Source organism: Micropterus dolomieu, linkage group LG12 (genome assembly GCF_021292245.1).
Source record: "Micropterus dolomieu isolate WLL.071019.BEF.003 ecotype Adirondacks linkage group LG12, ASM2129224v1, whole genome shotgun sequence".
Classification (NCBI taxonomy): Eukaryota; Metazoa; Chordata; class Actinopteri; order Centrarchiformes; family Centrarchidae; genus Micropterus; species Micropterus dolomieu.
The window spans coordinates 22,608,701-22,633,749 of record NC_060161.1 but is presented as its reverse complement, the minus strand read 5'-3'; the positions used below and the strand labels follow the sequence as shown (position 1 = coordinate 22,633,749).

The 25,049-nt window shown below is 43.8% G+C and overlaps 1 protein-coding gene across 2 annotated transcripts; it reads left to right on the top strand.

The window, feature by feature from the left end:
• Positions 1–138: 138 nt before the first annotated feature.
• On the top strand, positions 139–25,047 carry acin1b (apoptotic chromatin condensation inducer 1b). 2 transcript variants are annotated; one of them, XM_046064340.1, is made up of 18 exons: positions 139–310; positions 1,557–1,622; positions 1,944–2,055; positions 2,593–2,666; positions 2,914–4,278; positions 4,548–4,630; positions 10,292–10,412; positions 10,797–10,871; positions 15,341–15,386; positions 17,183–17,328; positions 17,763–17,909; positions 19,500–19,674; positions 19,852–19,997; positions 20,825–20,932; positions 21,329–21,436; positions 22,073–22,448; positions 23,350–23,447; positions 23,532–25,047. In XM_046064340.1, the coding sequence occupies exons 1-18, from the start codon at positions 176–178 to the stop codon at positions 23,850–23,852; spliced, it is 3,702 nt and encodes a 1,233-aa protein (XP_045920296.1). In that variant the 5' UTR covers positions 139–175; the 3' UTR covers positions 23,853–25,047. The 2 variants fall into 2 exon arrangements, with proteins under 2 accessions (XP_045920296.1, XP_045920297.1); XM_046064341.1 differs by lacking the exon at positions 10,797–10,871.
• The last annotated feature ends 2 nt before the right edge of the window (positions 25,048–25,049 follow it).

Here is a 25,049-nt window from a genome sequence, read left to right as displayed (position 1 = left end):
GTCATCTTTAATGTTTGGTTAGGGGCCTAAATTGGGCCGATAATTGTTTACAACTGTCGCTGTACTGTGGATGTGATTCGGAAAAGACCGAACTTCTCCGGAAACTACCGAGCTTTGACGCCGAGCAGCAGCCGTAGCGACGCTTGTTGGAGTTTAGACAAGCGGAGGGAGCAAAATGGCGGACGAAGATATTACGCTTGATGGAAAACCTCTACAATCGCTGAGAGTCGCGGATTTAAAAGCCGCGCTGGAGCAAAGAAACCTCCCAAAAAGCGGGCAGAAAAACACACTCATGAAGCGACTGAAAGGGGTAAGATTTCGCTCATGTTACGGACGCCTGTCGAGTCTGTCTAAGTTCAGCAGGAGACGAGAGACGGCAGGGGGTTAACGTTAGAGGCCGTAACGGTGTGTGGGCTCGGAAGCGGGAATACATAAATCGCCTGGAACATGTTATTACACACAAACAACTGTTTTTGTTGTCGGTTATTTGTAGCTGACAGTACAACGAAACTGTCCACCGACCGAGTTCAGACTTGATCCGTAACTACTCGCAGTGCACCGTGTTGCACACAGTTGAACTGTGCACCTGTCAAGTCGAGGCCTAAGCTGAGTGTAAGCAAGCGGACAGCCGCACATAGTGTACAGGACACGGCCGTGCCCGCGCTCGGTCTGTGTGGTTACGGGGGCGCGCACTGCGATGTAAACACACATTTTTGTACAAGGTCCTCCAACGAGCAATTTACTACATTTTGTTTTAAGTTATTTTTATCACCGCTATTTATTTGCACAAGACATTCAGCCCATAAACAACTATAGGTTTCAGGGCCGTAGCCAGGATTTTAGAAGTACTGGTCATGAGTCCCTCCCCCAGGAAAATGTTACCTGACATTTTAAACATTTTAATTATTCCTTTAACTGTTCTTTATAATGCTTTTTATTTATCCAAAGTGTGGTTTCAAAAGCACTGCCAGGAATAAAAAAATCTGGTGGCAAAAATATTTTTTACATCCTAAAAGTTGTTGAATGTGAATTGTTTGAGTCTAAAATATGCTGGAACTGGACTGGACTTTACAGCAAATGTGAGGCGAGAGAGGGGAGTGACATGCACCAAAAGTCCCTGGTTGGAGTGTAATTAATTATTTATTAGTTGTAATTGATATGGTTTGCATGTTAATCGGTACAACCCCGGGACACTTCCATGTGGCCCTGAATCAGAATCCGCTGTACACATACGATATAATTTGACTCAGGATTGTCCATCGCTCACAGTGTGCTTACTCATACAATAATAAATCAGACACAGGCTACAGTATAGAGAACACATATATATATACACACACACTATAAACAAAAACAATATAGACAGATTGAGATAATAGTGCAATGAGCAGAGTGCAAAGGATGCAGGAGTAAATTAGTGCCCAGACAAATTATACATGTACTTTGGCAGGTAAAATAGCATTAAAAACTTATTCAGGACTGTAGCAGCAGCTGGCCTGCATTTTTATTGCTTTTCCTAGTGCTGCAGTATTTCATAGTCAAATAATTCCCTGCAGGCTCTGATGCTGGAAAATCTTCAGAAGTCATCCTCCTCTCACAGCGGGCTGCAGCCCAACTCACAGGTAAGAAGAGTTTTTAAAAAAAATGATTTAGTTTCTTTGGCTTTTCAACATATGTCATTTTAAGTTCTGTAGAAAAGCACAACAAACCTGTACTGTATTATCATGAGATCAAACTCAGAGCATTCCCGACTAAGACAAACTCTTCTTAATAAATACTTGTGAGATCATTTGTTTTTTCCAGCAATACTTCTCTCTGAACCCATGTTTGACTGTGCACACAGTCACTGCTCTTTAGTGCTGTGAATTTAAAAGTGCTAATAATAATAATTAATATTTACAGTATTAATAAAGTGCTGTTTTGTGTACTTCATTGTGTTGTAGATAGGTGAGGAGATGAGCCAGAATAGCTTCATAAAACAGTACCTGGCCAAACAGCAGGAGCTCCTTCGCCAGAGACTGGAGAGAGAGGCCCAGCAGGATGAAGACGCAGACGGTATAACAAACATATGAACACACACAATCACAAATCAGACACAAACAAACACTCCTGAGAATTTAAATATCTCATATTTTTTTGAGTCATTTCCTTACAATGTTGATCACCCGCACTAGTTCGGTGCGGTGTTGGAGGACAGATGACAGAAAACGCGCCGCACTTTCACCTGCCACCGTCTTATATACAGTCTGCAACATGCATTTTACTGACGGCCGTTTTACTAATGCATCGGCGGAGGAAATGGTATCAGAAGTCTTTACATACAGTTCAACAGATTAATAGAACCACACCCCTATTCTCTGTTTGAGAAAGAACGTTAACCAAAAACGGCAGTTAAAACTGTCTGGAGTAGGGCTTTAATGGATTATGAAAAAATACTGTAGAGAAATTGATTGAGCCTCATTTATTCAAAAGTTGTCCTTGGTTGGGAACCTGTGTGTGTGTGTGTGTGTGTGTGTGTGTGTGTGTGTCGTGAGTATTAATCCTCACATTGGTGCTGACCTCTAACCCCTGACTTGTGTCCCCCTCGGACAGAAAGCCCAGCAGTGCCGGAGGAGGATGACGACCACTCGGAGGACAATGATAGTTCTTCCTATGTCTCTGACAAGGTCAGCAACCTCCACACACTGAACAGTCAAATGAGGAAAACTTGATCCCGCAAAACAGGAAACACTAAGCTGCTACACATTGATTAGATAATGTTTTACTTATCATGCACATTCCTAGTAGTGCTTTTTACTTTACACAGAATTATTTTAAACGGATTGGACATAAAAAGCCTCAAAATATGTTGATATATAAAACAAGTGTAGTCATCTTGGCTTCTCTCAGACTAACGCCACTATTTTTGCCCAGCTGCATCGCTCCATACCCTCCCAGCCCTCAATGACCAGGGCGGAGGAGAAGGGAGGAGGAGACTCAGTGATGGGTCATGGGATGATGGCCTGCGGGACTGACATGGGCCCCGGTCCTAACCTCCACCCCCAGGAGTCCCTTGAGGCTCCAGGAGCTAGGATGCAGAGAGCCACCTTTCACCAAGGACACAAGGAGCCACCAGCTCCCTCTCCTCCCCGTGCCGTAGCATCTCTGTCAGTGCGAGTCCTGGGTCAGCCTGACCGCCAGGGGCTGCCCCCTGCCGTATCCCGAGCCCAGCAGAAGGAGGGCACCGCGCCGAGTGAACCAGGATCAGCTCACCCCGTCCTTCACCTTAGCCGATCTGCCGGGGTCTCAACAGGAGGTCACGAGGACGATGATGAAGATGACGACGACGACAGTGAGGATGACGAGGATTGGGGGCCTGGTCCTGGCGGGTCACGAAGGGGCAACAGAGTGCCTCCCCAGCCACAGCAGATGCCCCCCAGTGCGCCATCAACAGTTGTAAGATCCAAACGCAAGCTCCAGCCTCCGCAGCACATCCCACCACCACAGGCACACCACACCCCAATGCAACTGCGCCACCCCACTCCTCCTCCCTCTCCACCCCCTGACCTGTTTCCCCTACCTGACACTCCCAAGCAGAGCCCACCAGACACAGACGACCAGGAGGGTGAAGGCCCTGAGGCTGCTCGTGGTCCAAGGGTGACGCCCTTCCCACCTTCCACCATGCAGAGGCAAGACTCTGACTCAAGCTCACGTTCCAGCAGTCCTGAGCCCTCTGTGAAGCGCAGGCCGGGGCCCCTTTCTCTGCTCGTACACAAGATGGAGTCAGAGGGGGCTTTCTGTGCAGGGGAGGCCACCTCGGCTGCGGATATGTCGGGAGAGGCCGCACACTCCTCTGCTGGGTCTGCCGGTTCCAGTGAATCTCCACTGCAGAGACTGGAGAGAAAGAGGCTGCAGGAGAACAGAGAGAAGGAGGAAGAGAGGCGGATGAAGGAGGAGAAGGAGAGAGAAAGAAGGATGATACAAGAACAGGAGAGAGAGAAGAAGAAGCAGGAAGAAGAGAAGGAGAGGAAACGACTGGAAGAGGAGGAGAAACAGCGTCAGAAAGACGAGCAAGAAAAAGAGAGAAAACATCAGGAGGGGGAGAGGAGGAGGAAGGAGAAACTGCTAGAGGAGAAGAACAAGAGACAGGAGGCGGCCAACAAAGACAGGGTGGTTGGGATGAAGGTCCAAGATTCAGGATCCTCATCAGATTCTGACTCCCAGTCAGACTCCTCTCCACGCTCATCACAGTCCTCCTCCTCCTCCGGGGATAAAACCCGCCCTGCCAGGCAGCTGAAGGTCAGTGATGTGGGTGTCCGTCACTCACTACTGCATTGATAAACATCTCCGAGTTATAAGAAATCATTTTGGTCCCAAACTGCTGCAGAAGATTGTCTAATGTTTCCAGTTATTTTGCCTTTTCCCTTTTAACCTGATTTCTGCCTCCTGTATTTATTTTATTGAAAACTGACCTTTCAAGCTTATTTTAAGATGCACTTTCAGTCTAAATCATGTTTCGGCACGCTGCTATTTGTTTTTCATTGTTTCACTTTGAATAATTTTCACAGAAGGCAGACCAAGGACAAGAATCAGAGGATGAGAAAAAGACTAACCAGAGCAAAGGGGCAGAGAAACGCTCCCTTTCAAAAAGGTCAGTAACCATCATTAAAATACAGCTTGCCTTGAAGGAACTACAAGGAACTTCCCTCGTGTTAAATCTGTTGATTTTCTGTGGACAGAAATGCCTATTAAATTAAAACTATTTACTTTTCTTTGAACACACCTGTTATCAGGATGCGTAACAATGAGGTAATGTGTCTGTTTGTGGCTATGGAGGATTAATTACTATTAATAACGGTCATACACTTAGGATGTAAGCCTACAATTAACAGATTGCTCTGTAATAGTAATTTAGTTGAGAAAGCTAAATTATCAACATACCCTTGTAATGTTATGTCTTATATACAGCGAGATATAGCTCAGTAGTAAGTGAATATAAGTTGTATTACAGTAATGTCCACCGTGATCTGTACCTCTGTGGACTGAACACAGCCAAAAGGAAGAGGGACACTTCAGCATCAGTTTTGAATCCTTACTAATCGAGTAATTCTCTCCATGAGATGAACGACCGATCAAGGTCGACTCGTTTTCGCCCGTGGTCTATCACTGTCTCTTTCTCTTTGCTGATCCTGCCGCAGTATCGGCTATAACCATACAGTTAAATGTCAAAAATAAAATTCTTAAAAGAAAAATCTCCTCCTGCTCCCTTTTAACTGGCTAACGTAAAACTTTCTGTGAAAGTTTGCCTGGGAAAATGTAAACTTAGGCTCTTCGTTTCGGTCACATTTAGAAAACCTTTATGGAAATATCCAAGAGGCATCAATATATGTCATAACCAGTTAAAAATCCCTGTAGCTGCTTTAATAACAAGTGGAATTCAGTCTTTAAATTACATGTTGCTGGAGTTGAAAGATTACACCGTCATTGTTAACTGCAATGCAACACCTTCTTGCTCTGTCTGTTACGCTTTTCACTTCATGCACTATTCAATAATGTGCTGTGACACACGAATTACTCTAGTGGCTCCCTGTAATATTTTACAACAATCTGTGTTAATATTCATTCAGTGTTTTCGCAGGTTTTTGTCCAAATAATTCAGCTATTCTCTGTATCCCCCTTTTTGGAAATCTCAACTTTTGGTTTTGCTGGCGGAGGTGAATAAACATGATCACATTTCAGGATTAACGTTCGTAGAGAAGCTGGTAACTGTAAAGTGGTAATGACATCACAAAAGCAATACTCAATACTTGGATCTATGTAGACAACATGGACTAAATTTTTTGGGATATTGAGGATGATGATTTCATTTTCTAGCTGTCTGTTCATGCTCCTGCACACCTTGCTTCACTTAACCCTCAGAGGAAAGAGCAGAATCAAATGTGTATTTTAAATACAAGAAGTTCCTACTAAAACCTGTCTAATTTCTACAACCCCCCCCACATCTTTTCACATAGCATATCACCTAATGTAAGTTAAATGAGAACATTAGAAGAGGAGGGGGGTTTTGTTATGTGAATGTCACTAGATGGGGATGTATTACTACCACAGAAAGTAACATGGCTGCACTGAAGACACGTGAATAAGCTGTATGTTTGTGAGCTGTATTAACTTGGGTTGTACTAAAACCAGTTTCTCTTAAACTTTGCACTTTATATAACTTTTCTTCCTTGGCTGTGCTCAGACTAAAGTGATTAGTCACATAATCACATAAAGGTTGGAAGAAATAAATCACCATTGTATATAATTTTCCCGCATGGAAATGCATAAGAAATGTATGTTTCTGCTTTCAATATCTCTGAAACCTTAAATAGCTTGTAAACACACCCTGTCCCTGCTTTCTCACTCGTCTCTCCTAAATATAGCAGCTTGTATTTCTTGTCAGGCAGTTAATGCGGCAGCCCCGCAAGCTGCGTGGCTGCTGCTGCTTTTCTCTAGAGAGAAAAAAAAAGGGTCCTTTTCCTGCGTTTCCTCGTTGCCTTTCCCCCTGTTGTCTTGTTTTTGTCATTCACTTTTTTCTTGCTGGCAGCAGAGCTCGTCTTTACATTTAGCGTAGTTCATTAATTAATCTACACTTTCAGAGTTTAACAGATGGGTCTGAGCATGTAGCGGAGCTTTTATTTTGGAAATCATTGACCGGAACATAGATTTTCCCCCACTCCGGCAGACTTGACACTGGGCTCGCTAACCAACATGGCCGTCATGCATGCAGTGCATCCTTGATACCGACGCAGTGTACGGCTAATCAGCAGCAGAAACAAACCGCGACCGGATTTTTTTTTATTTCGCGTCCCCGATTTCAACCCACGCCTGACCGGAATAACCATCCGCGACAGGGTGTGTGTTTTTATCCCGGGGGATTCCCATTGAAGGCCGGCCACAATGCTGTCCGAAGGCAACAAAAACGGGTAAGAGGGAGCGAGCCAGAGGGCGACTCAAGGCTTCAGGTTGCTGGTTGTACTTTTTTACACCTCCTTATCCAGGAAGCAAACGGTGATAAATCAGCCGGTCTCCGCTTGTCGTGTCGAAAATCAGCTGTAGATCACGATGCTGGTTAGCGAGCAGCTCCTTGCTGCCTGTTAGACATCATGTCATCAGTTCACATTGGCCTGGTTATGAGCCGTGATACATGGTCGCCCATGTGAGGAGGACCCGGGGGATGGTGGTGAGAGTCTTTTGTTAAGTGAAGGAGCAGGGTAGTGTTTTGTGAGGGGCGAGGGGTTTCTCCTTTATCTGATCAGTGCCTGAAATAGCTTCACGTTGAAGGAACACATTGATTAATAAATAATGGGCTCAGATTTCATGGTGTGATGAGGAGTGATTTCTCCCCTTCATGCCAGGTAACGTTAGCCAAGAGGTCGGCCTTATTCTTATTTCAGAATGAGGACATCTTCATTTTGTGAAGGCCTTACTGTACGTGCATCTTGTTTAACCCACTGAAGACTATATTTATATTTTTGGGTTTAGCTGTTAATGATCTCACTGTCAGGGGAGGTCATTAAAGCAGACATCTGTTAGCTGTACAGTCAGTGTGAATGGGCCCTTATGGTTCCCAGCTGGCACCAGCATTCACACTCATCTTCTGGGACAGGTCTGATCTGATCGGTGACAATGTTTTGGTCCATTTAGGATACGGTTCGACTTATTCTACTGAGCTGCCGTGACTGAGAATTTGTGCCGCAGCTTATGGTCACTTTTTTGGCGAAGTGTAACCATAAGTAACGCATTTATTTAATGGTGCATTTTACAGATTGTGATGTTGTTCTTCAGGTTCAAGCGGTACGTTAATGTGCTTCCTCATTCCAGCCCAGTCATTTGAATACAAAGCTGTTTGTAATGCAGGCCAAGAGGGCTTAAATGCAGTGCACACACAGTTACTCATTCGTTCTTTCAGTGATCATTACATCACCTCGTCCTGGCCTTTCCCCCTTTCCTGACTCTAAGGGCTTGTGTTTCTAGTTGACATCTGTCTCGCTTTGTACCCTGCACAGGTGTGTCTCTGGCCTTGCCCAAAAGCTACGCGCACACACAACATCCACACCTAGCGCAAATGAACGGAGTCAGTGTGGCATGGAGGAGGGGGAATTGCTGTCCACCTGCCTACACTCCTGCCAGTGACTAATCTCCAGAGAAGGAGATTGCACAGGCTCTCCAAACATTCTGGGTAGATTTTAGTAGTACAGAGACTAACATCACAGGCCCTGCTCTCATAGAAACTTTGCAGTGGCAGTGTTACATGTCATGGAGGAAGAGAAAAGGCTGTCTGGGAGATTTTTAGCAAGTTATTGTTACCAGTCGTGAAAGGAAGTAAATGGCAGGGTTTTTATTACTTAAATCCAAAACAAACCGCTCGTTACCTGATTGTTGAAGTGACATTTGGTGAAGATGGCTCGCTGTTTGATCCAGAGGGTCAAATTGGCTGCCTACTGCCTTCACTTTGGAGGTCACGTGACTAATTGCTTGTTGATTAATCAATCAGACGATTAGTGCCACCTTCTTAAATGCAAGAATTAGCTGCTTGTCTTTGTCGTGCATTATAATAAAGAGAATCGTTTTTTAGACTGACAAAACAAGATATTTGAAGACATTTTCACTGTTTTCTGATGTTTTATAGATCAAACCTTTGATTGTTTAAATAATAACAGAAAAACAGTGGTCATCAAGTGTGCGCCTGAATGCGTGCCTTTTTGAATATTACTGTATTGCTGCTTTTAATTCAAATTTCTGCACAAACTGTATTTAATGGCCACTACCAAACATTTCTGTTTGATTTTTCAGAAGTGAGAAGTATTTTTGTATGTATGTATGTATGAATTACTTCCTCTCTTATGTCTATAAAATGCATCATAATGAATCAAACAATGGAGGAGAAGGTGCGCTGCGATAGAGAAGAAGGATTCAAGAGGATGTGAATCTCCCACCTACAGGGAGCTGCCTCTGTGCCTGTGTCATCCCACGGAGGCAGCGGAGGATACTTTTGATATCGCTGGCAGGGGAAGTTGAGGGAGTAGCTGAAAATATAACGATGACATCTGCTCGTTTTTTTTTTTTTTTTTGCTCCGTCTTAGATAACAGCAATAAAATAAAACGACGTGAGAAGAAGCATTTGGCTGTGTGAGGTCTGACTCACAGTAACTACAAAGCATGACTTTCCTTGGCCGAGCTAGAGATGGGGGTTTTTCAGGAATGACCCAGCGCGGATCAGATGAAGACCACACACACATCAAAGTCAGCTGCGAGTGTGTGTCTCGGACTCTGAGTTAGTTTGAGGTATATTTGTGACCCTGGGTGTCCGTTAGCTGGTGAGTTATTTATAGCAGGAGTGACCCAGATCACTGGCCCTCAGCACCCTTCCTCTGACTCCTTCCAGCCTTGTCCTACACATCGTTTTGTCCAGATTGTCTTTGATTAGGACCGCGACTAATGATTATAATCATTAAAATGTCAGATGTAACCTCACAGTTGAGAAGCTGGAACGAGCTCGTGTTTGGTCATTTTTCCAAAAATAATTTATCCATCAACAGAATGGTTCCAGATGACTTTGCTGTTGATTGACTCATCGACTAAGCATTTCAGCTCTATCTTCAGTATTTAAAATAATGATACATGTAGAGAAGCTCTGCTTTGTGATAGATTCTGACATGTTAATGTCACAGGATCAACACTTCACTAGCTCAGTCATCCCAGTTAGTCAGGTTGACTCATGACTCACATATTCCTCCATCCAGAAGCCATAAATGAAGGAAATCACTTTGTTGTCATAAATCTTCATACAGTATAAAATAGTTTTGATAAGCACTATCAACAACTTTTAGATTTTGTCACGTATAAATAAAAACCTAAGCAAAATGTTCAAATCCGAAGAAAATCAGTTATGAAAGTCACGATAGTGGTGGTACGTTCAGTTCATCCTGCTGTCAACACAGTCGTCACACCCACTCACAGGGTGTCAGATATCTGTTTTGACAGAGTACACAGAAGGTGCTTCCAGGCCTCGCCATCGTAGCGACTGAGTGTATGACTGTGGTCATGATCGATCACTTCTAAATATAAGAGGCTTTGATATTTATTAATTATGCATCACTGGAGATCAAGGAAACCATTGTTTGACTGATAAAAGACAGATGATTTTTCTCTGTGATTCATAATTTGAAATGTGAACTGCCCCGACGTAAATCTCGACACACTCACTGCAGAAGCTAATTTTCTCCCCACCCTTTCCCCTTCACCCCCAACTGTCTCCTCCATACTGCAGGGAGGTGTCGGAGCCCAGCGCAGCTGCTGTGACAGAGGTGGAACCAGACGCAGAGAGCTCCATGCCCCAGCAGCCGCCCTCCGGGGCCGAGCCGGAGAACAGCGAGGGGCGCCTGGAGGAGGTAAGGTTACCGAGAGAGTGGGGGTGCCTGGTTCTCTGCTCTGTCTCCCACTAACCTGCATCCTCCATTCATATAAAAGCATGTGTAGCTGGCAGCACAAGTTAAGTGGGTCACTTGAAACCAACACAACCCCAATGTTTTTACTAATATCAATTCCGTCGTCTCCTATGGAGATTTTAACCTTTTAAATTCTCACTGTGTGTACAGTTTCTGCATCCATTTAACGTCTTAAATGCTCAACAGATTACTTAATTGGAGGTTTCTTTAATTGATTGTTGTTGAAAAGAACTGGGGTTGAGTTGGAGTTGGGTCCTGGGGTAAATAGAAATAAACTAATCCCTTCCATAATGCAACTAATGTTTCATAACTTGCTCATTCACTTAGATGATCTCTCACACACGCACACACCTGTCTGTCTGGTCACCGCAGAGGGATGCTGCTGGAATACAAGTAGTGATGGTAATACTGTGTTAAGTTAGACATCCAGAAAGTGCATGCTCCTCATATTACTGTTCTCGTGTGTGTGTGTGTGTGTGTTAGGGAGGGAGGACGCGAGAAAGGAAAACATTAAACTTCAGGCCCTTGACGCACCAAGACGATTATCGATGTTTAATGGCCACTAGATTTAATGGTGTAGCTGGCAGTGTTGGCCAAAACTCTGTTCTGTCTTTATAATTTTTATATTTATAATAATAAACAACTCCTGTTTCGCGTGTAGTTTTGCGTCATTTCCCGTGCCACTTTTCTCGTGTTTTTTCTTGACAAAATGTAGGTTGGAGACCAGCTTGTCAGCTCGTGTAGTGAATGACCCTCCTGTCACCGATCTGTCACGTAGTGTGAAGGCCAAGACGACTTAAAGACTCCCGTTACAAGACAGCAAATCGTGTAGTCTAAACAGCACAGCGACCTGCCGACGCTGAAGGTCGTGCAGTCTGCACGATCCTTTAGTCAGCTCAAGTTCTTGCATGTGGTGTGTCAGGGTCTTAAGAGTCATTGTATTGTAGTAAAGTATTGCGTGTTCTGCTCAGTTATGCTGTAGAGAATTGTTGCTGAAGCTCATTGTGCTGTTACTGTCAGATGTGGCCTTCAGCCTTCACTGCTTACTTCTGTTTAAACCAGTTGAAGAGAAGCTGCAGAACATGCCCACAACCATATATTATTCATTATTATTATTATACATTATAGGCACGGAGCTCTTGATTTTCTCATCTCGAGTACCTAATTTAGATTTACTGGTGAGCTGCTCTGCTGTTGAAGTTATTGTCAGCATGTGTCTTTTTTTCCCCCCGTACTGTTTGTCTGTGTGTTTGGGTTTGCATGAGTAATGGACCCTGACAGTGTGTGCAGAGATGCATCAGGGCTTGTTTCTGCTGTTTCTTTCACCCTGTTTTCATTCTCTCCGCTCTCTCACTTGCCCCTTTCCCACTGTCTCTCTTCCCCTCTTTGTCCCCTTACTTTTCATATTTTGCCTTTGTATCCCATCATGAACGCTTCTCTCTCTCACTATATATATTTATGGTGTGATTGCTGTTTAAAACCCCATTGATTGCTTTGTTATGAAGGTGCCCATGCCTCTTCCATTGCCCCTAATGGTACCTGCTGCGTACTACTACTACTACTACTACCACCACCACCAACACCAACACCTCCTCCACTCCTCCTACTCCTCCTTCAACTCCTGTCCCGCTATGCTCAAGTGCGCCGCTGGTACCTGAATTAGGCCCAGAGTCTGCGACAGCCATGGCACTGAGTAAAGCCCGCAAGGCCTCCCCTGTAGCCCTCCAGCGACACGCTGAGCCAGCAGGAATTGGAGCTCGCGTCAGACCGACCGCCGGAGGCAGCACACAGTTGTCATGGTAACCCAGCCTCAGGGGTCGGGAGCCCGCTAGCTCATCTGATACGAACTGGACTGTTCTGCACCGTGCAGCGGCGGTGATGATGAAAGATGACGGAAGGGAAGGGGAGGGCGTCTAACGCTCTCTATCGCCTCCCCGCCTTTTCCCCATCTGCCATTTTGAGGACATGCACGGCCTCAAAGTGTTTCATTCCAACATCCACACCGCCGTCCTCCAAAAGCCAGATGCAATGTGGAGAAAAGACATAACTGTTTCTACCTGCAACCCCACACTGCCCCCTGCTTGTGGGGTGGAGTCATGACTTTGGACTGAGAACACCTGCAATAACCCGCACCGTGATCAGGGCTTGAGCGTTTAAACGATCACTAATAGGGGTTTTAAAATTAAAAACACATCAGCTGGACAACTGAAATAATCTGCTGGAAGTGATGATTACTGGACTTTTTAATGGGAAATGTGGAAATCTGGAATGCTATTATTGGTTGAGCTTGTAAGGCTATTGTCCTCTACCTTCACAAGCCGGCCTTTATAAAAAGTGACTTCCATTATTTAGCTGTGCACTATTTGTGCCCGACGGTGCCACTCATAAGAGAACTGTCCCCCTGAACTCCAATTCCTCTGCAACAGAGACTTTCAAAGGACATAATGCCAAGGACAAGTAATCTGACACACATTATGCACAAAGAATTTTTTTTTTTTGTGGGTTCACAGTGAGCTCGATCATCCACACGGAGAGCTGGATACATTCAAGTCATTGCCTCCCTCCTCTGCAGCCACACTGTTGGTGAACTCGAGTGTGACTCAGTGGATGTTTCACCAGGAAGTCATGATATCCTGCCTCTGCTGTGGACCTGGCAGATGGATTTGTTTATTTCTACATCCATCTCTTTGCTACACCCACACCGTGGCCCTTGCATCTCGTATGAGTTCACGTGAGTGCAGAGGCGTGATGTTCATCGACCCTCTCATTTTGACTGCTTTTCTGGATTATAATTATATAAGAAAGACAAATTCTTCTGGATTACTTTTTTTTTTTTTTTTTTTAAATCCCATTTGAAGAGACTTGTGCTGTCAGTTTGCTGAACAAACTCAAGAACTGTGCAGCGAACCTTACGGCTGTGGAAACCACATGAACTGCTAAAAACAGGAGCCCAAAGCCCCCGGACAACGAATGCATCACAGGACAAACTGTTTTGTCCCCCCCAACTGTCACAAAGCCCTGCAGGACTGCATATTGGAGAAGGTGGACAACTATTACAAAGATAGACTATACACTGAAGCATCACAAAATGGATTTCTTTACTGGTCAGATGGACTCTTAACAAAGTAAACCCTCGCCCCTCGTCAGAAACTCCCCCAAAAGACTGAAACGTGACTCTGTGATAAGCAGTCAATCAAGAAAAGTCCTCCCCAGCCCCATTCAAGAAAAAAGTGATCAGTTCCCGCCTGGTGGCTAATCTGCACACTCAAATCGAGCCCCGCCCTCACTCCTCTGCCTTCTCTGATTGGATCCTTGATTCCTAGATACAGTACACACTGTCGTGCGGTTGGGCCATAGTCGAGCCAGTAAGGAATCAGGTGTCAAATGGTACCAGGAAATGACTTGTGATTATTCCTCTATTTAAAATGTTTAAAAATTTAAAGGATTAAGTGTTTAAAAAAAAAAAAAAAACTATCTCTTTCCTTCTTTTTTGTAGATAAGAGGAATTAATTAGTTTTCTTTACGTAATTTGGTGCACATTTTTTGAACTGTCACGTGTACTGCAGTTTTGATTTGATATTTTGACACCAAGATGACAGTGTTCGTCATACATTTCACATACTGTTGGTCTACAGTTGTGTATTGTTAAATATGGTTACCCTTCAGGGGGGAATTTAAACTGCAGTACCGATAGTCCTGCTTTTTGAGTCTTCAGCACTCGGTTCTCCACCTCTGCTCCAACTCATCAGCACAACGTTCAATAGTGTGTCAGTCAACTGCAACACTTAATTCAACTACAAGACCTATTGTTCATGTTAAATAAACACCATGGAAGTGTTCACACCGCATAAAAAATGCTTGTGCAGCTCAGGATCGATTTGCTACTGTCACACCATTTGTATCATTGAACAGGGTTAATATTACGGGGGGAAGGTGGCTGATTAAATAGTTCCCCTCTTCTTGTGATAAGGTCTGGACGATATTTTTTCTGTTGGCAAATTACAGGAGCTGGTTTGGTAAAAGAGAATGATTTACTGTGGGAAGACCATGTGACCTTAATCACTGGCAGGCTTAGTTTTAAATATTGGTGTTATTTAGCCGTAATTTAACACAGACAGTTGTAAATTATTAAATGTCTCTACCTGAATGTTGAGCAGGCTGTGTTGTAGCAGTAAGAAAGGAGCTGATATCTGCAGCGGTTCAATACATGTAGCTCAAGACACAAGTTAACGAGGGATCTATTGGTTAACAAAAATAATAAGAAGTAATCAGGTTTTATTTATTGCAAGGTTTGGGGTGTAAAAAATGATTAACCAGTTCAGGTAATATTGAAACTACCCCACCTCCTCTGGAGAAAATAAATCCAGTCCAGCTGGGACGTGAGTCATGTATAGGGACAGGATCCACTCAAACACATAGACATTTTGCCAGTCCCCTTTTCTCCTCCATCCTCTAATGGACGTTCTCTTGTAATAACGTACTGCACTAAGATACGACCCAGTTTGAGTTTCACACAGGCCTAGTCATGTCTTAATGCACATCATGGACTTACTTTGTCCTTAGAGTCTACCGTGTACACACACACGCACACACAAACAGAGTAGAATAATGATTTATCTCAGTGTCTTTGAGCAGAGGTGGAAGGCGGAAATGTGTCTGGAGACTGTATCGACCAAGAATCCTCTTCATAATGTGGTACAATTGGAGCCTCCAGGTCTCTGTTACTTTAAACCCCCGCCCCTACCCCTCCTCCACTTTTCCTGTTTCACCTCCTGTCTGTTGTTGCATGTTTGGGTCTGGACTCTTGGTTCTCATGTAGCCCCGCACCCCTGGGGTTTCTGTATGTTCTTTCTGTCTCTCTCTCTTTCCAGAGCACCACTCCTAAGGCTTTTGCTGCTCGCAAGATATCCCTGACCAGTGAGTATACCAGTTACATCTTTCACCCCACATGAGGTCGTATGAGAGAGAGAGGGGCACAAGAATAAAAAAGAAAACACCCTACTCTTAGGCCCCATCCACACTATTCCGTTTTAGTTTAAAAAATGGAGAATTAAAGCGAATACGATCTCCATCCGCAGCAGCTGCCTATCAGAGTTGATCTCATCTCGTTTCTCGTCTGAAAACGCACATTTAGTGGCCGTTCACATACACTGGCATGCGCGTGCCGGTGTAAACATGAAGCAGATGGTCTATTCCGTAGTTACAGAAGATTTGGCGAAAGAATAAAGAAATAAAGACAAAGAATCGCACCAGATTTTTCTTTTTTACATGGACCAATAACGAGCTCGAACTGTTAATGAATGTAACATGGGAGTTAAAAGCAACTGTGGAGGCGGAAAACAGACTAGGAGTCATCGCAAAGTAAATGGCGACAGGCACAATACAAATTTATTAAGCATTTATTAAGTGTTATTTGCGCGGTACAAAATATTTTAATAAAAATACCCTGTCAAAAACTGTCAGTAGCATCGTGTTTCTGTTTTGCATGACTTCAGAGAGCCAAGCGTGAGCGTCTGCATCATCATTTCTAAAGTCCTCCGTTTTTGCCCGTCTTCACTAAAACACCACCAAGAAAACGAAAAACAGGGTCTCCGTCTTAGGTCTTCATTTTCGCCGTTTTAGTCTGGACGTGACGTGCAAACGTAGCAAAAGGTCTCTGGTTTAAAACGAAAACGTAATAGTGTGGATGGGGTCTTAGCATTTAAAGCTCAGATACAGATAAATGCTTCTAACTTAAAATAAGCAGTAAACTGTGAAAGGAAAAGGTCAGAATTCACAAAAGTAACTGTGCATCCATTGTGAATGTGAGAGCCGCATGAATGTCGTGCTGACAATGTGGGAGCTCAGTTCAGAGCCACGCTGCAGTTAATTCGGCAAGACCTCGTGAAGTAGACTTTAATACACAAGTCACTCTTCACATTTAAAAAATTTGTTTTGCTTTATTTACTGTGGAATAAGTTCAAATCAATGGCTGGCTTAGATTTAAAATCTGAAAGATAAACGCCAAGTTTAGTTGTCATCCTGACAGGATCCAAAGTTTCTTTAAGGTACACGGTGTTCACTGTAACAAATAAATTACTTGCTTGATGGCACTTGGAAACAGTCTACAAGCTCGTCAGACTGCTGCAGATAAAAAAAATTAATTTAAACTCTTTGTGGACTGTAATGTTGATTCACTAGCATTATACTTTTACACCACAATGCTTTGGTGGCGTTGTGTTGAAGACGCAGTGTGATTGGAAGTGATATTTAAACAAAAAAACTACAGTTTAAATACGCTGCTCTGAGGACCCTGTCCGTGTGTATGGCCTTAGACACACCTATTTAATACAAGTGAGCACTGTATTATTATTATCATTATTTTTCATTATTTTCACTGCATACTGTACTTCCCATAAGCTCTGTGTCATTTCACACAAAGTAATGTGCACAGAAGCTTGCTCTTTGAACAGTTACCACAACAAACTAGTAACAATAAGTTGAGTATTGGTTTTTTTAATGAACCAACATTGGAAAATAGTTTTGGAAACTCTGTAAACTTTAAATGAGTTCCTGCCACCCTTGCCTAAACTATGTGGGTTAAAGCATTTAAGCAGTTATTTCTGCTTTTAGGCGACGAGCTTGCAGCAACTTGTTGCTGAAGTTCAGAGAGCACATCATCCATCTGTGAATGTGTTTTCTGTCCTCAATTAAGAACTTTATTCTCTCTGCAGGCAGTAAAATGTCTCCAGCCACCACAGACGGAGGAGCAGGAGAGTCGGAGACAGGAAGTGCAGCAGGGAGGAAGAGGCGGTGGGGCTCCAGCACATCAGTGACTACAAAGAAACCATCCATCAGCATCACCACTGACTCACTGAAGGTACTGACACAGCACGGGGACCAGATGTCCATGCAGGTGTGGGAAAATGTGGAAAATAAGTGATGATTCACTTATTTTAGCTGTGATAGTATTTTTTGTTGGCTGTAGGCCAATATTTATATATTGTTTCATGCCAGAATGCAGGCCAAAGCCTCTGAAATGACAAGAACTTTATTCTTTGAGAGACTTTTATTTTTCAACCATTCAAAATAAGCTTTTTAAATGTATGGTCTTGTATGGTATGCTGGTTTTATTACAGCTTCCCAAAGTCACTAAATTTAAAACTTTATTTTTGGAAAAAAAACATAATAAACTCAATCAATCAAAAATCAACTGATGGGAACCAAAAACCCATCCATCATCTCCTGCAAATATTTATCTCCTCTTGTCCCTGTTTGTTTTTCCTCCATCAATCTTCTGTTTCTGTTCTTCAGTCTTTGATCCCAGACATCAAAGTGAACCAGGAGGCGGTGGTGGAGCTGCACCCAGAGGAGCTTCAGCTGTCCGGGGACGAGGAGAACCTGGACACTAGCCGGGGCGACCAGGACAAAGGCCTCAAGATCCGACGCACCGTCACACAGGTGCGTCTTTGTGATTCTAACAGCGTTCCTACGAAGTATGGAATTAAATTTTGGTCATTTCCAGGTCTGAAAACGTATGGAAAAATGGATAGTTAGGAAAAGTTTGCGTTTTTAATGGGGTTTGGGGCAGGCAGCTAGAATGGTAACACTCTATAAGAGATCAGAGACCAGAGTGAGCTTGATGTTGTTGAAAGCAAGGCAATACGTATTGCTCTACGCCATACTGTCAGTGCTCTACGCCATACTGTCAGTGCTCTACACCTGTACATCACAGCTCTGTCCCAAGTACCTAATAACTACCATATGATATCCGTGACAAAAATTTATTATTCAGTGATGTAGTCGTCCGAAAAGTAAACGGACTATCTTTGTGGCTGCGTTCGGCATTGTTTCCATGGATACAGTGGAAAGGCTGCACAGACGGTGTGAAAATTAAATGATCTAACTTTTTTCAACTCAAATTAGAGCAATAATATTATTTATTAGATTGATATTTTAAGGGAAAATAAGTAGAGGTGGCGCCGTTAGTTTATTTCCTCTTTGGGCAACAGATGTTTGACAGTTGAACGTCGTTCAGCTTTCTGTGTTGGAGTGTGAACTAAACGGCCACAACGTAGATTTTTATGAGCTACAGTACCTAGTCAGTTATTTGGCACCATAATAGCGTCCATAGTCAGAATGTAACACAGTGTTTCCCATACGTGGATTTATTTGTCAATATCAACACTGGCCACCACATATTGATTTTAAATTTTTTTACTACTGTAAAACTTAAATTAATAGCACAGTCCTAAATAGCCGCCTACCTCCTTTACTGGCCTGGTGTGAGAACACATTTTGACAAATAAACGCAGGCCTTGATTAAATGCCTGGACTGGTTTTTATATAAGTTCAGAGGAAACAACAAGCTCAAAACTCTAATTCTCATAGATTTACCAACATGGTACGAGAGATGAAAAGGGGAAAAAAAGTGCCGACTCCCGTTACCTTTGAAGAGCTCGTTCAGTCCAAATGTGTCCGTTTCTTTATTATTTATATTGCTTTAGTCTATAAGGGTCCACCGATCAAAGGACTCGACACAGCTTTTCATTAAAATTAATCCTGTCATGTGAAGTCCATCACTCTCTAACTTCTGCCGCACTTCTCTCATCCTGCACCCTGTTGTTGTTGTTGTTGTTTTCATTACGTTGCTTTCTTCAAAATAAAAGTTCATAAGCCGTCTGTTGGAGCTAGACCAGATGAATGACGTGTACTTGATATTATTGGATACTTTTTATACAAGTAATATTCTGTTTGAAATAAATGAACTGTTTCATAGTAGCCTATTTCAGTGGGTCAATTCAGTGATTTTAGCAAATAAAAGCCCGGGCTATTAATCAAGTTTTACGGTATTTAAAATGGGTAAAATATTCTAGAGCTTTGAGCAGCGCATATATTCGCTCAGCCCCCCGCCAGTTTTCTTTGTCACATAATAAACATCTAGCTATTGGTAGTCAGATCTCAAACATGGTCTGATAACTCCACTGAGAACTTAGTTAGTGGTTTTGAACTATCACATTGAGGGTTTTTCCACCTGTAATTCCTCCCCAGGTCGTCCCAGGTGACAGCCAGGAAAATGGACAGACAAATGAAGAAGAGGAGGAGGTGGAGAAAACAGAGAAAGAAAAACAACGCAGGACTTCCAGAGACAAAAGAAAGAACAGTGTTTCAGAGGAAGCCTCGGAAACACAGACATTTGTCAAGCACGATGGAGAGGCAAAGAAAGGTAAACTGCCACCGTGAAAGATGTATGGGTTTTTAATTGCTGCAGATTGTTAGGTACAAATCTCTTCAATCATCCCTCGGGCAGCACTTCATCTTTCTCCCTGTCCCTGATTACACATTCCTGTTTGTTGTTTATTTTTACCCAACTCATCGCACCTCTTCATCATCTTTCCCTCAGTTACCCCCAGCGACAGTCTGGTGCGCCGCTCCATAAGCCAACAGAAGTCTGGCGTGTCCGTGACCATTGATGACCCCGTACGCACAACCAGGCAGCCCTCGCCGCCTCATGGCAAAGTCTCAAATATTATCCATGTGACCAACCTGGTGGGTTTGTAACTCATTACATGACACAGCATATAGAAAGTACACTTAAAAAGTCTGGCAAATTAAAATGTGTCACCAAAAAGGTCTCGTTATGTTCTGGTCTTTTGGTCGAGTTGGAGCCTAAAATGGTTGTACAGGGGAAAAAAAACAAAAAAAACCCCCTGCATTTCCAAAACATACACTACCAGGTTTTTCATGAATGAGGCATATTGTGGTGATGCCAGTGGTAACCACATCGCCATCATTCCCATAATTAGAGTAAGGAACCCAGGTATTATGGCTGTAGTCAAGCATCACCTTAAGTTGGGGGCACGCTGCATGACTAAACAAGAGTATGACGAGACCAGACATTACACATTTAATGACTAGCATTTGCAGATTTCTTTTTACTTGCGTCATAGAACCAAGACTTCATACATATGGATCAAAGACTACCAGATTTCTAATGCCACCCAGCCTCACTGATCTCAGAACAACGGGAGCTCTCAGGCTACAGCAACACCAAACAAGACTAAAGGTTTATAGCTCTGCTGTTTGACTGTGATGCTCATCACAGTTGTGTTTACCAGAAAACAAAACTGATGGACTGGATGGATTTAAGAGGTAGAAACTACTTTGCTATCCTTTGATGGCAAGAACGTGAAGTTTGGCCAGAGGGAGGCGCCAGAGGGAAGCCCATGTTGTTACCTAAACTAAAAGGCCTTATCATCTGAACTGTGACCATTTTAAGACTCTGTTTAATATACTGTAGCATTAATCTCAAAGTACAGCTGACGTGAGCTCAGTCATTTGTTTTAGAACGATCATATCGTGTGTTTAATCCACAGGTCCGTCCCTTCACCCTGGGCCAGCTCAAGGAGCTCCTGAACAGGACGGGCAGCGTGGTGGAAGAGGGCTTCTGGATCGACAAGATCAAGTCTCACTGCTTCGTCACAGTGAGTACCAACACATTTTCATATTGTGTTGAGAGTGCGAAGTGAAATTTGTCAGGCATCGCTACAGCTGCCTAAACTGGCCCATTTGAATAAACCGTATCGTTTGGTGTTGTGTTATTGAACACACGCAGCTTCCACCACAAGGTACCAGAGGAGGGTCAGAGTTTTGTGAGAGCAAATAGTGTCTGTTTTTTGAATGAAGACATATCTGATGTTGAATTAATAGAAGCGTTTGTGTGATTATTGTCACTCATCCTTACAAACTATCACTTCTGTGTTCTCGTCCATCTGCTCCTGCAACTGACCTATTTTCGCAGGTTGAGACGTGATTTACGCTTTAAGACGACTATTTTCAGCCTTCAGATAACCCATTTCCTCTTCTCCTGCCCGTCGTAGTACTCCACCACAGAGGAGGCGGTCGCCACCAGAGCTTCCCTCCACGGGGTCAAATGGCCTCTGAGCAATCCTAAGGTCCTCAGCGTCGACTTCTGTGAGCAGGATGAGGTAATGATGCACTTAATGGAACGTGAATCGCATTACAGAAGATGGTGGGGAAAAATGTTCCAGCCTTAAAGTGAATATTTTACAGGATGAAATAAATTGGTGTTTGCTATAATGAGAAAAATAAAGAGAGGAACTGGTTTTACAATTTATTATTATTATTTATAGAGTAAAAACCCTTGTATTGTGACAGGAAAATATACTGAAAAGAAAAAATTTGCATTTTTAAAAAAGCATGAATCTAAAGTGTGTTCTCTTCCACTGCTGTTCAAACTTTTGGAGACTCACCATATTTTCTGGGGGATTGAACTTGTATCAAACAGTACAAGTGTTCCCCGCAGTGAAAGGCACGAGGGATGAAACATTAATAGGTTTATTTTTGGAACCATTTCAGAAGAGCAACCACATACTTAGTCCTAAGTGGTGTCAGGGAGTTTCTTTAAAGCTGCAGGCTGTATCACATCATCCAGCATTATCATTTTCCTACACAAAACTGTCAGGTTTACTTCATGTGATGTCTTTGTTTTTAGAAATCACAATTTAAAAGTGCAAGTTTACTTTTCCGATTGTGATCTTGCATAACAGATGGTTTCTGTGTGCGTTTTCAAACTTTAACATCCTGGCATTTGTCTCATGCAGCTGGACTTTCACAAAGGGGTCCTGAAGCCGGAAAAGGTGGAGGACCCTATTGCCCAGCCAGCAGGTCCTCAGAACCGACTGCCCCCTCTGATGCCTGAGCGAGAAAGGGACAGAGAAAGAGACCGGGACAGAGAGCGCGATCGAGACCGCGAACGGGACCGAGGCGTGGCCATGGCTGGAGTGCGGGATCTGTGGGCAGAGCGGGAGAGAGAGATGGAGCGCCGGGAACGGGCCCGTGGCGAGCGGGAATGGGACCGAGATAAGGTCCGGGAATTTGCAAGACCAGGAGAGGACGGGCAACGCTCTCGCTCCAGAGACAGAGAGAGGAGGAGGAGGGAGAGGGCCAAGAGCAAGGAGAGGAAGACCGATAAGAAGGGTAACGCAGCTCGCTGTGATTAAATAGAAGCACAAAAAGAAAACTGGAAGTGAAAATTATAAAACGGAACAAAGCATGCTGGTGGAACAGAAACACTATTATATAATAAATTGTAAGAATTAAATCCATCAGTCGTCTACATAGGGAAGTTGTATTTCACTTTCTGGCTCATAATTAGCAGTTTGTGTCGCATGTTCTCGGTTTAGTTTTGTTTGTAATCAAATTGACTTTAGCAGAATTATATGGAACTTGGTTTATCAAATATTTACATTTCCAGCATCCAAAGTAAGTAAATAAATTGTCCATAAAACTAGAAAAGTTATAATAAAACAAAGTCTCAGTACCCAGCCTGCACAAAGGCAAAAAACACCCTCGTCCTTAAATCATGCTGCACACATACAGACATGAACCTTAAGCCAGTGGTTCCCAAACCTTCAGGGACCCCTGAACTGAAAATTAGACCAGCAACCCCCATTAGGTAAGATTTTGTCCCAGGGTCCCCCATCTTTGAGATGTTTTACTACAGAAAGTGTATCAAACCCATGACCAAAGTAGTAATAGATTCTGTCATTGTGTTACTTATTGATGGAATAATGACGACCCCTCAAAGACCGCTGGGCGTCCCGGATCCCACTTTGAGAACCACTGCCTTAAGCAACGCTGGGAGGTGAAAGCAGAATATGATCCCTGCACCTCAGTCTACAGAAGAAAAGTGAAGGAAAATTTTATTGGTGATTATTGGGAATAGACGCACAAAACAAATGTAGGACCAACAGATGATAAATACTGTTAACTGGCGAGCAACCTCACATTCTGCAGCAGTATTTGTAGTAAGGTCAAACGTTTTTTATGAAGTAGATCTTAACACGCATGTCTCCCCTTTCTGTTTTCTGATTAACAGAGAAAGGAGACGAGCCTCCTGCCAAACTGCTAGACGACTTGTTCCTCAAGACCAAAGCAGCTCCGTGCATATACTGGCTTCCCCTCACTGAGGAGCAGGTTGGTCTTACACAAACGCACGCGTGTCTGTCACAGCGAGAGCTGGAAACTTGATTTCATCTAACTGAACTTTGTGTCCGCCAGGCGACGCAGAGGCTGTTGGACCGCACGGAGCGGCAAAAGGAGCGCGAGCGAAGGCGCAAAGAGCAGCAAGAGGAGGCGGAGAAGAAGCGCGAGGAGGAGAGGAAGGAGAGGCTGAAGGGCCGGGAGAAGGAGGTCAGCGTGGCGGCGAGCGGCGGAGCAGCCGGACGAGGAGCCGACGGAGACAGAGAGAGGGACCGGGGCCGAGACAGAGAGGGGGACAAAAAGAGGGACAGCAGCCACCGACCCAGACGACCCTCGGCAAGTGCTGGCAGTGGGCGGCGCTCCCGTAGCCGTAGCAACCCCAGGGACAGACGCCGCTGAGGGCTGAGCAGCTGCAGAGAAAGCTGAAGAGAGGGGAAGGGAGGGGGGGACACGGCTTAGCGGAGGACACTGCAGACAGGAAGTCTTGGGAGGGAGTGTTTCCACTTGGAGATGCATTTCTCTTGCATCAAGTTCAGGACTTGTGTCTGCTGCTCGCCACCTGCCCCACGTGCTTTAATTCGTCCACTTTGATGCCAGCGTTGTCTTCCACCCGCTTCTGCCATTTCCCTTCCTCCCCGCCCACCCGTCCGCCCACACCTCGTCCACATCAATTTACACATGTTGAGTACACGTTTTGTTAGTAGTTAAACGGCGGCTCATCTAGCTCCCCACTCTTTTGTTCTGTCGTCCGGAAGCAGAAGTCACTCCTGTCCCTCTGCAGAGAGCGGCGTTCCTCCTCGTCTCCGTGCTGTTTAATTCTCCTCTGTTGAAGAAGCAGAGAAGGGTGGTGTGTATTTTTTTTCTTTTGGGCTCGCCTCAGCATTTTGTCCCACTGAGGTTTGGGAGCCTGCCTCTTTATTTTAGTTCTGCGGGCGCACAGTTCCTTCCTCCTCCGAGCCCTGTAATAAAATCAGTCCAAAATAGATCCCTGACCTTCAAATATTTCCTAGGATCAGTTTTAGTGTTCTACTCTTCAGCACACAGTTGTTGATTTTTTTTGTTTATTTTTTACAGGCAGTCTTTGTCAAAGTGAGGAAAGTTATTTTGTTGAAGTTTTATGAATCATGTCAATCTTTTTCAGCCTTGGAGGGGTTGTTGTGCGCCACAGCAGGTGATGTTTGTGCGAGTATATAACCTTCATCTCCCTCTCCCACGGCGATACAACTGGTACCAAGTCTCAACACTGTAACCTAGAAAAGTGTGCGATAGGAAGAGACGCGCCCAAGCTCATCTTCTAGTAGATGTTTTTGGAAATAAGAGGGGGAGGATATAAAATTCTTCAAGTGGAGGTTTACTCTGTAATAATTAGGGGAAGCTGACCTTCCCTGCACTGAAGTCTCCATTTGGGAAATCCCTCCTCTGACCCATCAATCATATATATTTAAGAGGACGTTTACCTGCTAATAGAGTAATAGTTACAATTTTAATATCTTAATTTTATGTTTTTAGTTTGAAACAGTTGCTTTTTTTCTTCTCCTGCAAGTGCTGAATGTACTGAGAATTTAAAAAATGAATAAATTTAAATTGGTTATCAGC